The 13,678-nt window shown below is 37.9% G+C and overlaps 1 protein-coding gene across 4 annotated transcripts in view; it reads left to right on the forward strand.

Annotated features, from left to right (window-relative positions):
- MAP3K7CL (MAP3K7 C-terminal like) overlaps positions 1-13,678 on the forward strand; it is a 41,507-nt gene that overhangs the window by 13,791 nt on the left and 14,038 nt on the right. For 2 of the 4 annotated variants that reach the window (XM_081302460.1, XM_081302463.1), the window contains exon 3: positions 1,864-1,925. The exons of the other annotated variants lie outside the window; for them this stretch is intronic. In XM_081302460.1, the coding sequence (XP_081158586.1) occupies positions 1,864-1,925 (62 nt within the window). The remainder of the gene's footprint in view (positions 1-1,863; positions 1,926-13,678) is intronic. 4 annotated transcript variants of the gene reach the window in all.

Consider the following 13,678-nt stretch of genomic DNA (forward strand, 5'->3'; position numbering starts at 1 on the left):
TTTAAAAAAACTGTCTGTATTGAACTTGTACATACTCCCCCCCACCATTATTCCCCAAACAATACAGTCTAAAAGCTATACATTATTGACATAGAAATTAATTGTAGAATTAGAAGTAACTTAGAGATGATCTAAAGTATATGGAAGGATGTGCTGAAGTTATACATAAGTACTATTCCATTCTATAAAGGACTTGAATGTCCTCAGATTTGGTATAATGGGAAGTCCTGGACTGAATCCCTCTTGACACAAATGTACTTGTTTCTTCATTGAATAAAGCCTGTATCATTTCCTCTAGTTCAAAAAGAACACAACCAAATTTTTATTAATAAGTTTGGTTATGTTAGTGAGAATATAAAGAACCATTATCTTTCCTTGATTTATCATAATTTAAAATGGCTTTTTTAAAAAAATTGTTCTTTTAGTTTGTATTTTGTGGTATTCTCAATAGTCATGTACTGAGGTAGGTACTGGAGAAGGATGGATGATGGCCCCTGAGAGCCAGAGTTGACCTGGAGAGATGGAGGTGCTGTTTACCAAGGGGCTCTTCTCTAGTACCAGGGTGGGGTCAGTAGGCTATTCTTGAAGACATTCTTGGGTAACTTGGGTTTTTTTTTTTTTTTTGGCAGTACTGGGGATTGTGCGTGTGAGGCACGTACTCTAACCAACTGAGCTATATCTCCAGCCCCCAGTGACTTGGATATTTGAGGCTTTCTTTCTTTCTTTCTTTCTTTCTTTCTTTCTTTCTTTCTTTCTTTCTTTCTTTCTTTCTTTCTTTCTTTTTTAAGAGAGAGTGAGAGAGAGGGAGAGAGAGAGAGAATTTTAATATTTATTTTTTAGTATTTGGTGGACACAACATCTTTGTTTGTATGAGGTGCTGAGGATCGAACCCGGGCCGCATGCATGCCAGGCGAGCGCGCTACGCTTGAGTCACATCCCCAGCCCTTGAGGCCATATTTCTGTCAGGTTTTCTCAGATGCTTCTGAGATTGCATTTTTTTAAAAAATATTTCTTTTTTAGTTGTAGTTGGACATAATATCTTTATTTATGTGGTGTTGGTGATCGAACCCAGTGCCTTGCTAGGGCCAGGTGAGCACTCTACCGCTGAGCCACAACCCCAGCCCTGAGACTGCATTTTTTTGATCTAGCTAGTCTATTGCCAGTCTGTCCATGTGAGTGCTTCTGAAGAAGGAGGATGGGGCAGCTGAGGACAGTTGCCACAGCTGTCTGGGCTCCAGCTGCCCTGAAACAAGTCTGTGGATTCTGCCTCAGGTGGGGAGGGCTGCCTGGTGTGTGGGTGGCTTGCTGCCCTACCTGCTGTAACCCAGAGCGAGTTCCTGATGAGCTGCCTGTTGGTGCTGGTTTGTAGTGAGAGCAGAGGGCACGACCATCAATGTTTGTGACGCTTCAGTGCAACTAATGCTTCTGTTTTTCAGTGGAGTGTTCTGCCCCATTGAGGTTGTTCTGGCCACCTCATTAACACCTTGTTAAGCACTTTCCTGCATATCATATGTTTTGGTTTTGGCTAATGTGGGAATTTTGAAAGACAAGTAGCCCTTATTAATTGTAGAGCTACCAGACAGGATATTGGAGGATCCTGTGTGTGTGTGTGTGTGTGTGTGTGTGTGTGTATGTGTATTTTTTCTTTAAAAATTTAGTCAGTCCAATTAACCTCTCCATGCTTCTATGTGTACATAAAATGAGCAAAATTTCTCTTACATTCTGTCACCACTGAAGTGATGAAAATAACTGAAGCAGTAGATAGTGACAGTTTAACTATTGCACTACAAGGCTGGTCCCAGTAGGGTGAGCTTAAGAGCTAAAGGCTCTCTAGTGAAGAATCATTTTATTTTCATGTTTTAGATGATACACCTCCTGAAGACCCTATTCCTTTGGTCTTTCCAGAATTAGACCAGCAGCTGCAGGTAAGTCTTTCTGCTTTCCTTCTTAGTTTTGCAAATGATAGTGAGCAGGGGAATGGCCTAATTGCAAAAGACTGACTTGAACACAGAATGGGAGCTTCCAAGTCCTCGATATTTGCATTGCTGGAGTTCTGAAATCAGGTTGAAGCCCTCATGGAGTACCCTGGCTAGGTACCCAGACATCAAATGCTTACGGTATAATCAAACTCCTATTTTCAGGGGTTCTGGAATCTGGAAAAGAGATTGGTTCCTGCCCCTCTTTGCTATGAGATTTCTCTGGGCCATTGGGATTTTGGCCCTGTTTGAGGCTAATATTTAACAATAAACTCTGCAAAGAAAATTTGTCATGGTTTCCAGGACTTTGAAATAATCTTTCTTGCTCTACTGCCTGCCCCTCCCCAGTTCTCTGAAAACTTTTAGTGGAATATAATCATTGTGAATTAAACCTTCTGAAAACTTTGGTTTGATCCACAAGAAAAATAATTTGTAGCCAGGTACAGTGGTGCACGCCTCTAGTATTCCCAGTTACTTGAGAGGCTGAGGCAGGAGGATCACAAGTTCAAAGCCAGCCACAGCAACTTAGTGAGATCCTAAGCAACTTAATGAGGCCTCAAAAATACATACATACATACATACATACATACATACATACATATAAATAGGATTGGGGATGTAGGACCCCTGGGTTAAATCCCCAGTATCAAAAAAAAAAAAAAAAATGGTGTGTATGTATGGTTTCCGGATGATCTTTTAAAAGATTTCTCATTTGAATACACCAGAGTTTTTTTTTCTTTTAGGAGATATTCATGACATTTTAAAATTTCTTTGGATGCTATATGGTGATTTCTGGCAAAGATGATTTTAGAAAGAGGTTCTGCCTAAAATACCTGGATGCCAAGCTTGGGTCAATCATTCACTTGAGTACTTAACTTGGATATGTGAGGCCATATTTCTGTCAGGTTTTCTCAGATGCTTCTGAGATTGCAATTTTTTTTCAATATTTATTTTTTAGTTGTAGTTGGACATAATATCTTTATTTATTTATTTTTATGTGGTGTTGGTGATCAAACATTTAGGCAAAACTAATAAAAATCTTAAATTCTGCACACAGATGTTTTGCTTATCCGCCACCTTTTCCTCCTAATTATGGATTCTAAAAGCCTCTAAGGAGGGATCTGTAATCTTTAGTTTCCAACAGACCCTGACATGCTGTACTATAGGATGAGTATCCCTTATCCAAAATGCTTGGGAACAGAAGTATTTTGGATTTTTAAAAAAAATTTTGAAACATTTGCATATATATGCATATGCATATTTGCATATGTGTGTGTATATACACACACACATACTTGTGGATGGAACCCGTTTCTAAACATGAAATTCATTGAGGTTTCATATACACCTTATGCAGATAGACTGAAGATAGTTTTGTACAGTGTTTTTAGTGCACCTGTGTTTTGACTGTGACCTATCACAGAGGTAAAGTGTGGAATTTTTCACTGGTGACATAATATCTGCACTCAAGAAGTTTTGAGTTTTGGAGCATTGGGATTTTCAGGTTAGGGATGCTCAAACTGTATCTTATACTCAGTAGTTTTTTCCAATTGTGGGTGTGCCTGGTGTCCTAAAGTCATTTGAGCTTGGGACTTCTTTTTTTTTTTTAATTTGTATAATTCATTGTAAAATATCATTTTTACTTTCTCTTGATTACATATGTTTCTTTTTAAAAAAATTTTTATTGTTGGTTGTTCAAAACATTACATAGTTCTTGATATATCATATTTCACATTTTGATTCAAGTGGGTTATGAACTCCCATTTTTACCCCGTATACAGATTGCAGAATCACATCAGTTACACATCCACTGATTTACATATTGCCATACTAGTGTCTGTTGTATTCTGCTGCCTTTCCTATCCTCTACTATCCCCCCTCCCCTCCCCTCCCCTCCCCTCTTCTCTCTCTACCCCATCTACTGTAATTCATTTCTCCCCCTTGTTTATTTTCCCTTTCCCCTCACTTCCTCTTGTATGTAATTTTGTATAACCCTGAGGGTCTCCTTCCATTTCCATGCAATTTCCCTTCTCTCTCCCTTTCCCTCCCACCTCTCATCCCTGTTTAATGTTAATCTTCTTCTCATGCTCTTCGTCCCTACTCTGTTCTTAGTTACTCTCCTTATATCAAAGAAGACATTTGGCATTTGTTTTTTAGGGATTGGCTAGCTTCACTTAGCATAATCTGCTCTAATGCCACCCATTTCCCTGAAAATTCTATGATTTTGTCATTTTTTAATGCAGAGTAATACTCCATTGTGTATAAATGCCACATTTTTTTTTTATCCATTCGTCTATTGAAGGGCATCTAGGTTGGTTCCACAGTCTTGCTATTGTGAATTGTGCTTCTATGAACATCGATGTAGCAGTGTCCCTGTAGTATTGAGCTTGGGACTTCTGATCCAGGACAGACTTTGGTGGATATAGAAAGAACCAAGAATGGGCCCATATTCCACCCAACATGGTGTTCCTTTCTGTTTGCTTCAGTTCTTATCACCTTGCCAGGTGCACAGGGTCATTAAAAGCCTTGGAAGCAACTAGGTCATGTTGGAGGAGATGGTGTCCCAACTTCTGGCGTGCTCTCTAAAAACCAACCCAGAGCAACTCAGGCTCTGGGAGGAGCCCACATTGTCGTGTCTCCAGCAGTTCTGGGCATGGCAGCAATCTGCTACTGGCCCCTTGATTCAACAGAGTACTCTCATGGGGGAATAAATGATGATTGCAGAGGAGGTGGGAGGGTTACAGTGATTACCACACAGCTGTCAAAACACAGCTTCCTAATCCCTAAAACTTCCTCTCTAGCCGTCAGTCATCTTATCTCCCTCTTCCGTGGTCCCCCATGCTTCTTTGACCCAGCTCTCCTGGTTCCTGGCATCTGATTTCCCTTCCTCCCTCCACCAATATGTCCTCTTCTTTTCAGCATAGAGAGCTCCTCAGCCTTCCTGTGCTCACACTGCATGCCATGCTGCTTGCTTAGTCTGTAAGCTGCTGCTGGTGCAGTTGGGATTGTAAAATAATAACACTTTTCCCCCACTTACTACTTTTCCCTTTTATATTGTTATTGCAAAGCTATTTTATCATCATGGAAATTAGATGAAAATAAAAGTAAACATATTTTGAAAATAAAAAATGAAAGCATATTCAAGATCTTGTTCCTACATCAAATTATGGAATGTGAATTTTACTTTTTTTTTTTTTGTATTGGAAGAAACATTTTTTTCCCCCATTGGGAACTTTAATGATTTCCCCTGATCTGTGGAACAGTCTCCACAGGATTCTCAGTACCCCTGACAATTATCCAGATAAAATTTCTGTTAAAGCATCACTAAGTCCATTCGAATTTTATAGCTTTAATTCTATCTGACATGTATTAGAAATTAAATCTATTTAATTATTTTACTCCAATGAGATGATTTCATCTTCATTGGTCTTTAATGAGGCAGGGAATTGACAGAATGCTTTCTAGCTCAGAGGTCTTCATATTTTTTTCCCCTTTAAATATGGAATCAGTTTTCCTTATCCTTAGCAGACAGAACCTTCTCAGCCTTCCAATGAAACACATTTAAATAAGTGTATGTTTATTGGGTGAAGGATGTGATTGGATTTGTTACAAACATTTGCTGAGTTATTAGTACACTTGGTTAAGTTTGTCTTTGTCTAGAGCTGCTGCCTGTAATCTTTACTCTACACTCTGGGGCATGAGTAAAAAAAAAAAAAGCAAGACAGCAAGGACCGAGACAGAAAAACTAACAACTAATAGAAAAATGACATCTAAAAGCAGATTCTTCCTTCTGTGTTAAGCACATGCATTTAAGCCATTCTGCAGCAGGAAGTCTGTTTTGAAAGCAATGAAAATGCTTTGTGTTTAAAGGAAATAACCCATTACAAGAAGAGGGCCGCCTTTATGGGCAGTCTCACGGGCTTTCACTGCACAATTATGGTTCTTGGAATTTTTTTACTACCACAATCCATTATGGAAGAATAAAAGTTGGGTTGCAAAAGCATATAAAATACCTTGTGGGTGTCACTATTTGAGAATGGACTGTCTCTCGATTGCCTCTGTTGAAGCCTTAAAAACTTGCCTATTAAAAAATGGATGTTGTCAGGAGATTATTGCGTGCCCTACATTTTGCAACCTCTCAAACTTAAATTCCCCCAGTATATGAGTGCCTGCTCAGTAAAGGGTGTTTCCCTACAAATAATTATATATATATATATATATATATATATATATATATATATATATGTATAAATACTTTGTAATTTTTTGATTTAAATTTTTTAAATTATTTATATATGAGAGCAGAATGAATTACAATTCTTATTACACACACAGAGCACAATTTTTCATATCTCTGGTTGTATACACAGTATATTCACACCAATTCATATCTTCATACATGTACTTTGGATAATAATGATCATCACATTCCACCATCATTAATAACCCATGCCCCCTCCCTTCCCCTCCAACCCTCTGACCTATCTAGAGTTTGTCTATTCCTCCCATGCTCCCCCTCCCTACCCCACTATGAATCAGCCTCCTTTTATCAAAGAAAACATTCGGCATTTGTTTTTTTTTTTTTGGGGGGGGGGGGATTACAATCTTACTTGATCCTTGCAATAATTGCATAAACTACTATGTGTCCACTTACAGAAAAGAAACTTGAGGCCAAGTTTTGGTCTAAAATAAATTTCCTAGTCCCCACTTTTCCTTAATACTTTTTGTGGAATGAATGGGCTGCTTGAATTACTTTGATAGGTGGAGGTTTTCTTGTATTTGGTTGTCATGGTAGTTCTGGAACAGTCTTGTAAAATTTGTTCTGACTTTCTGATATCCAGTGCACATTCCTTGGTAATTTATAAAGCATAGCTATAAAATATCCATTTGGTAGATACTTTATCACCAACTTGACCCCCAAGATTTTTCTGTTGCTTTGCCAAGAATGTGGACATGTTTGAGCATGTAATTCATGGTACTTCTATTTTCACAAAGCCAAAAAAAGCCCTGTGCAAGAATAGCAGTGACAAACATTTCTCTTGATGTCTCTATTAATGCAAAATGTTGGGCAAGAGATCTCAGGGTAAGGTAGGTGTTAAAGCGAGCATCTCTTTATAATATTCACTTGTGGGCCTTGGGCCTCTGCCCAAGGGCAGGTGGAAGGTTAATTTTACTTTGTGCAGATTCCTTTCTTGGGACTAGATTTCTAAATTTCCTATGCCTATGCAGGACAGTATTTTGGTAGAGCTTTAGATCATACAATTAGTAGAAATAAGGCCCAATTCTATGTACACTTTAGGGATAAATGAAAAATTCTTACTTTTCTTCAAATTTCAGTTTTCTTCTATTTGGAAAAGAAGTAATGACTGACCTCTCTCTGCACTGAAAGATGGTAGAATCCTTAAACAGTTCCAGCTTTTGGGTCAAAAGTAAGACTGTTTCACACCTTGGTAATATTATGATGTTTGGAAACTCTTGCTTAAATCAAAAGTATGCTATCATGACCCAAAGCTATGCTATAATGTAGTTAGTATTAATTATATTGAAATGAGGAATATAGTTTTATAATCAGGCAAAAGATATGACATCAAGTAAGTTACAATAAAAAACATGGTTATTAGCATAGATTGATGTGGGTTTGATCTCAGCTCCACAGTAGATTTGTGATTTGGGGCATGCTATTTATTCTTGCCAACCCTTACTTTTCCTAACTGCAAAGTGGAGATAACAGTATCTTTCTCACATTGTTGTGGGAATTAAATATGGTAATGAGTAGATCTAGCACAGTCTGGCAAAATAAGTGCTCAATTTAAATGAATTTCCTTTCCTGGTGAAATTTTTGATTGAGTGGAATATTTAAAACAAGTAATTTATCTTGATTTGTGCAAAGTGAAATAAAACAAGCTTGCCTTTGGATTTTCAAGTCAGTTACAGAGTTTTTTGATGCTCTCTTCTTGTCACCAAGGAAAGGTACTTGGAAAACAATGTGATTTTTTTTTCCTGCTAAATTGAGCAATAGCTTCAAACGCTCTATAGTCCTCCCATCTGATCGGAGATGACAGTGACAGGTGTCCCTGTGGTACACACTGAACTTGCCTTTTCTCAGACAGAGTCTGATAAGTCCAGAAACTGATGTCACCTCCACAAATAAACAATTTCATAGCTTCAGTTGAGAACCATAATATCTTGTTATCCAAGCAGCCTCTCCAGAAACTTCTTTTAGGTTTTGCATCAACACATGAATATCGGGAAATGAAAATGGTAGAAAATAAAGAATTCTCAACATGAAATGCAATTCTAAAAGGCTCATATAAGCACTGACAATAGCGAACATTTTCTCTCTCATGCACATGTTGAAAAGTATCTCATAATTAGACTGATATGACCACACAGAAAACACATATAGATACTTTGGAGCATTACTATAGTAACTTCAGTTTATTTTTGGGAAGCCTAGTTAGTGGTTATTAGGATATTAGAATATAACTTATTGGAAAAATCATGAAGACATTCTTGAGTTATTGCCCTCTTTTACATTGCTTACATCAACCAAAAGGATTTAAATATACTTTACTCTAATGTAATATAATGCATAAGTTACAAGTAGTAGTGCTTACTTGGATTATAATGTAGATACTATGGAAATATCAGTTCTTAAAATACGTTAAAATACTTAAAATTTTAAGATAATAGAATTTTTATGATGGGAATTAGCCTGGACAGTTTTTCCTCTTAGTTTTAACAAACTATGCTTGTTAATTTTGAGACATTTCGATGCAACAAAATTTTTGAAAATTTTTTGTAGCTGTAGATGGACAGAATGTCTTTATTTTATTTTATCTTACTCTGTGCTAAAGATCGGCCCCAGTGCTAGGTAAGCACTCTGCCACTCAGCTACAGCCCCAGCCCAAAGATACAAAAAGTTTAAAACAGACAACCCCATTCACCCCAGAAATAGGTAACCCTGAGAATCAAGAAATAAACACAGAGTCTGCTCAGCCACTGTAGAATGCTTAGCTTCCTAAATATATCTTCCGTGTGGGAAGCTGGGATAGGAAAATTAAATTCTTGCATGTTTAAAGTGGACGGGCCAGTAGTATTTGCAGAGGCCAAGTAGAAAACGGAAACGCTTAAGCCGGCTTTGCCCCTTGCAGAGGGATGCTTGGCCGGGCCCTCTCCCCTGGGACCCTTTCCAAAGGCCGGAATCCACCCAGGAGGAGCTTGCTGTGAACTGATGGCCCAGATGCCTGGTGTGGCTCAAGGCGGCATTCTTGGAATAGGACCCTGCGGTTTCTCTCTTACTTCATCTTGTTAAATCGGTCCCGGTGATTGGGCTGGGTACCAGAGATAGTAGCAGTTCCCACAAACTGCCATGAAATTTAAACCCTTCTGGAGCTCCATCGTCCTCCCACGCTGCCATGGCGAGAGGCGGAGATGGGAGAAAGAGGGTGAACGGGCAGTGCCACCCCCCGGGCCTGGCCTCATCCAAGCCCCAATCAGTGTCTTGAATATGTATGTTTTGGATTCCTCTTGTTCGGTAGGCAGCATTTCATTTTTTTAAACCAGAGTTTGGAATAAAAGTATCCAAAGTGTGGGAAATAATTTTTTTTTTCAAAGTAGCATAGTAATGGAGAATATTCATTCACAAGGCAAATTTCTCCTCCTGATGTGAAAAGAAATGATCACATCAATAGTTTCTTTATTGCTTGTCCTTAGTCCGCATGGGATTTTAACTACAATAATATAAGAAAAATAGTCCAAGTCAAGCAATGAGAATGGAAAAGGTGTTACTTAAAATTAAAGTTAATGAATGTTTGTCACCTGGTCACTGTGGGCATTTTTTTTTTTTTTTTTTGTACTGGGGATTGAACGCAGGGCCTTGTGCATGTGAGGCAAGCACCCTACCAACTGAGCTATATCCCCAACCCCTATTCTTTAGTTTTTAACTTAACACAAACCTATGCTCAGCTGATCAGCTCACAAATGCCAGTTGCTTTAGATGCCACGTTGCTTAAATCAACTGGTAGCTCCATTTTTAAACTGGAGACATAATTCTCATGCTTTTTGGCATCTATTTTCTCAGGCAGAAACTTTATTTCAATGAACACTGTTGGTCATACATTGTTGCTTAACCTGAGCCGTTATAAGAAGGTAAGAGAGAATCACTGTCGTCTTGGACCTAATGAAACTACACACATGCACACCTTATGTTATAAGGCAATGAGAATATGCTGTTACACAGAATAACGCTTCCATTATTCTGTCTCTACTTTTTATATTATGTATAAAACCTAAATATCTCAATATTTTTTTTTTCATCAGAATTGCTGTTGGGTTGAGAACATCATGTTTTTGTTTTGTTTATAATACTGGGATTGAATCCAGGGGCATTTTACCACTGAGCCACTGGCATTTTGTCCAGCCCTTTTTATTTTTTATTTTGAGACAGGAGCTCACTCAATTGCCCAGGCTGGCCTTGAACTTTCACTCTTCCTGTCTCAGCGTCCCCCCTACCCTCAGTTGCTGGGATTACATGGGTGGGCCCTCTTGCCAAGCAGCATCCTATGTGTTGGAACAAATTCTCTGTTGAGTTTTCTGGGCTAGGGTGAATGTCTAACAATGTTATTCATCGTCTAAGAACATTAGATTCTGCTGGCTAGAGGACATTTTAATTTGCCATCACCATTCCTGATTAGCAGTGAATGGATTGGGATTATAAAGGGGTGAGGAACTTGAAGTTTTCTGGAGAGAAATTTGGGAAAGAGAAAAAGTCTGGGTACAAATGCAGTGAGCTTCAAATAGGGAATCCTGGTAGCAATGCTTCAAAGGTGAGTCAGGGGCAGCAGAAATATCTGATGAGAATTTTTTTTTTGCATTTTTTAAAAAAAATTGTGGTACCCCCCCATTTACTAAAATTTATCATTTTAGTAACTTTTTTGGTGATTGTGATTATCATAATTTCTTTTTTTATTTATTCTTTTTAGATATACATGATACTAGAGTGTATTTTGACATATTATATATCCATGGAGTATAACTTATTCTAATTAGGATCCCATTCTTGTGGTTGGACAGTTCAGTAATGTTAAGTATATTTACACTGTTATACAACCAATCTCCAGAACTTTATCTTGTAAAATTGAAACTCTATACACAATAACTTTTCATTCCCCTCCCCTGCAGTCTCTGGAAACTAGTAAGATAATTTTACAATATTATGGTGGGTTTTGCAATATAATTTCTTTCCTTGCTCAAAAAAAAAAAAAAGGAAATCTACATTGCTCTTGAATGTTTTCCTGAAAATTAGGAAACCCTAAAGTGGTGGTGAGTTATAGTAGGGTCTGGAGGTCTGGGTGAAGACAGCTTGCAGGGGTTGGAGGCTGAAATGATAACTGCCGTCTTTTTGCTCTTGGAAATGCACATTAAATGATAGCTTGCTCTTTTTAATTGCCACTTTATTGTGGTAAATCTTGAAAATATTATTATGTATAGGTTGCATGTTTATTTCTGCTAAGATTGCATGAGGATACTGAAAATATCCTGAAATACTTACTACTTATTTTCATGTACCCTTAGCGGCATGATCACACTAATATATAATAATATCTTCAGATTCCCTACAATAAAAGTGTCAATAAAAAAAATGAACAAATTAAACTTCCCACTTAAATAAAAGCATTGCAAAGTAGCAAGCAAAGGGTGAGGGGGGTAGTTTTCAATTTTCCTTTTTCATTTGTGCAGTGAAGGACATTTCTGCCTTTACATGTCTGCTGTCTTCTATATTTTCTTAAGCATGCAGATTCTTTACACAGAGTTCTTGAATCTTTTGGCTATTTCATAGGTTCCTATGCTGCATTTGTGGATTGGATACCTGTGGGAGGCAATTATGTACTAAACTCATTTGAACTGAGTGTGGCCTATGTGGTAGTCATCAGGACAGGATAGGATGTGTAGTTTTATGTCTGCCAGTAAGCAAATCCTTTAACAGGGCACAGATGATTTAACAGCTTGGCTAGTGAGCCCAGGGTACATTGCTTTCATTCCCCTGCCTGTTATACCTGGTAATTTGCCAGTGTAACAGGTGAAAATTGATGAGTGGGTAGCGATTTCTGGGACACAGACTGGAGGAGCCAGGAGTTCTGAATTCCTTTGGCAACAGCTTCATCTCATGGTGTGAATTATATTGTAGTACTACTATGCACTACTTTTCAATTTATTTCTATATACAAAGGGAGAATGGTTCCAACAGGCTGAGTTTATGCTACCGGCATGCACATGGGGCAGTAGGGAAAGATGGTACACAAAAGATTGTTATTATAAACATATATATTTTAACATTTTTTTTCAGTTGTACCTTTATTTTGTTTATTTGTTTTTATGTGATGTTGCAGATTGAACCCAGTGACACAAGTGCAAGGCAACCACTGAGCTACAACCCCAGCCCCATGTTATTTTATGTGTGTGTGTGTGTGTGTGTGTGTGTGGGTGTGGGTGTATGATTTTTGGTGATGGGGAGGTACTGGGAATTGAACTCAGGGGCATTCACCCACTGAGCCACATCCCCAGTCCGATTTTGTATTTTATTTAGAGACTGGGTCTCACTGAGTTGCTTAGTACCTCACCACTGCTGAGGCTGGCTTTGAACTTGAGATCCTCCTGTCTCAGCTTCCCAAGCCGCTGGGATTACAGGCATGTGCCACCATATATTTTTATGTCTCAGGCAAGACAGATTTCACATGAAAGTAAAATTGATCCAACTCTTTTTCTCTTTTTAAATTTAATTTGTGATTGGCATATGTTAATTGTTCCTATTAACGGGGTTCAGTATGATAATTCAATACATGCATAGTTATTTAGAATCTTATTTCCTTTAGAACATTTTTACTCAGGGACCTCATGGTAAATAGGGAGGGTCATTTTTTAAAAATCAATCAGATGATAAATTTTATTGAATTTGTATTTCGCCCTTTGAAATATGTGTCCTTGAAGAATGTGAGAGAAGCAAACAGTAAGAAATTCACTAGTTCTGAATTTACTAATATAAAATCAGAACAGGATCTCATCAGGTACATGGCTTACACATATAGACTATTGTGAACAATGCATTAGACTGAAGAGCCTATTTAACAATGAACTCATATTTTTCAAATTGTATATACTTTTTTCTATAAATAATTGTAAAGGGTGATTTCAAAAAACTCTTTAAAAGACAATTAACTAGTATTCTTAAAAAAGTGTTTTTTCCCCACATGCTGATAACATAGAAATTAGAATAATAAAATCAGGAAAGTTAGTTCTTTAAAAATGATTTCTAGAAGTAAGGGTTTTGCCATGGTATGTTCAGAAAGGGTTGCCATGCTGGCCTCTCTGACATGAATGGGAAAAAAAAAAAGGAGAAATGATATGTACGCTCTTGTGTTCATGTTATCAGCAGGGTTTTATTTGAGGTCTGGTCTTTCATGCGGAATTATTAATGCTTGCAAGTGTTATTTCCAGCTCACCATGATTTCTTCAGGTTGGATGAGTTTCTCAGGGATGAGCCATTTTTGTAAGGCTACTCCATTTTGCAGGATGAAATTATGCCTGTGGGCTACCAGAACAGACAGTGAGGGGTAATTGAAACAGACAACTGAAGTATTCCCCCACACAATTGCCCTTTTCTAAAGCTGTATAAGATTTCTGGAGGAGAGCTGCAAAATCAT

The sequence above is a fragment of the Spermophilus citellus genome (assembly GCF_964194105.1).
Source record: "Spermophilus citellus genome assembly, chromosome: 7".
NCBI classification, from domain to species: Eukaryota; Metazoa; Chordata; class Mammalia; order Rodentia; family Sciuridae; genus Spermophilus; species Spermophilus citellus.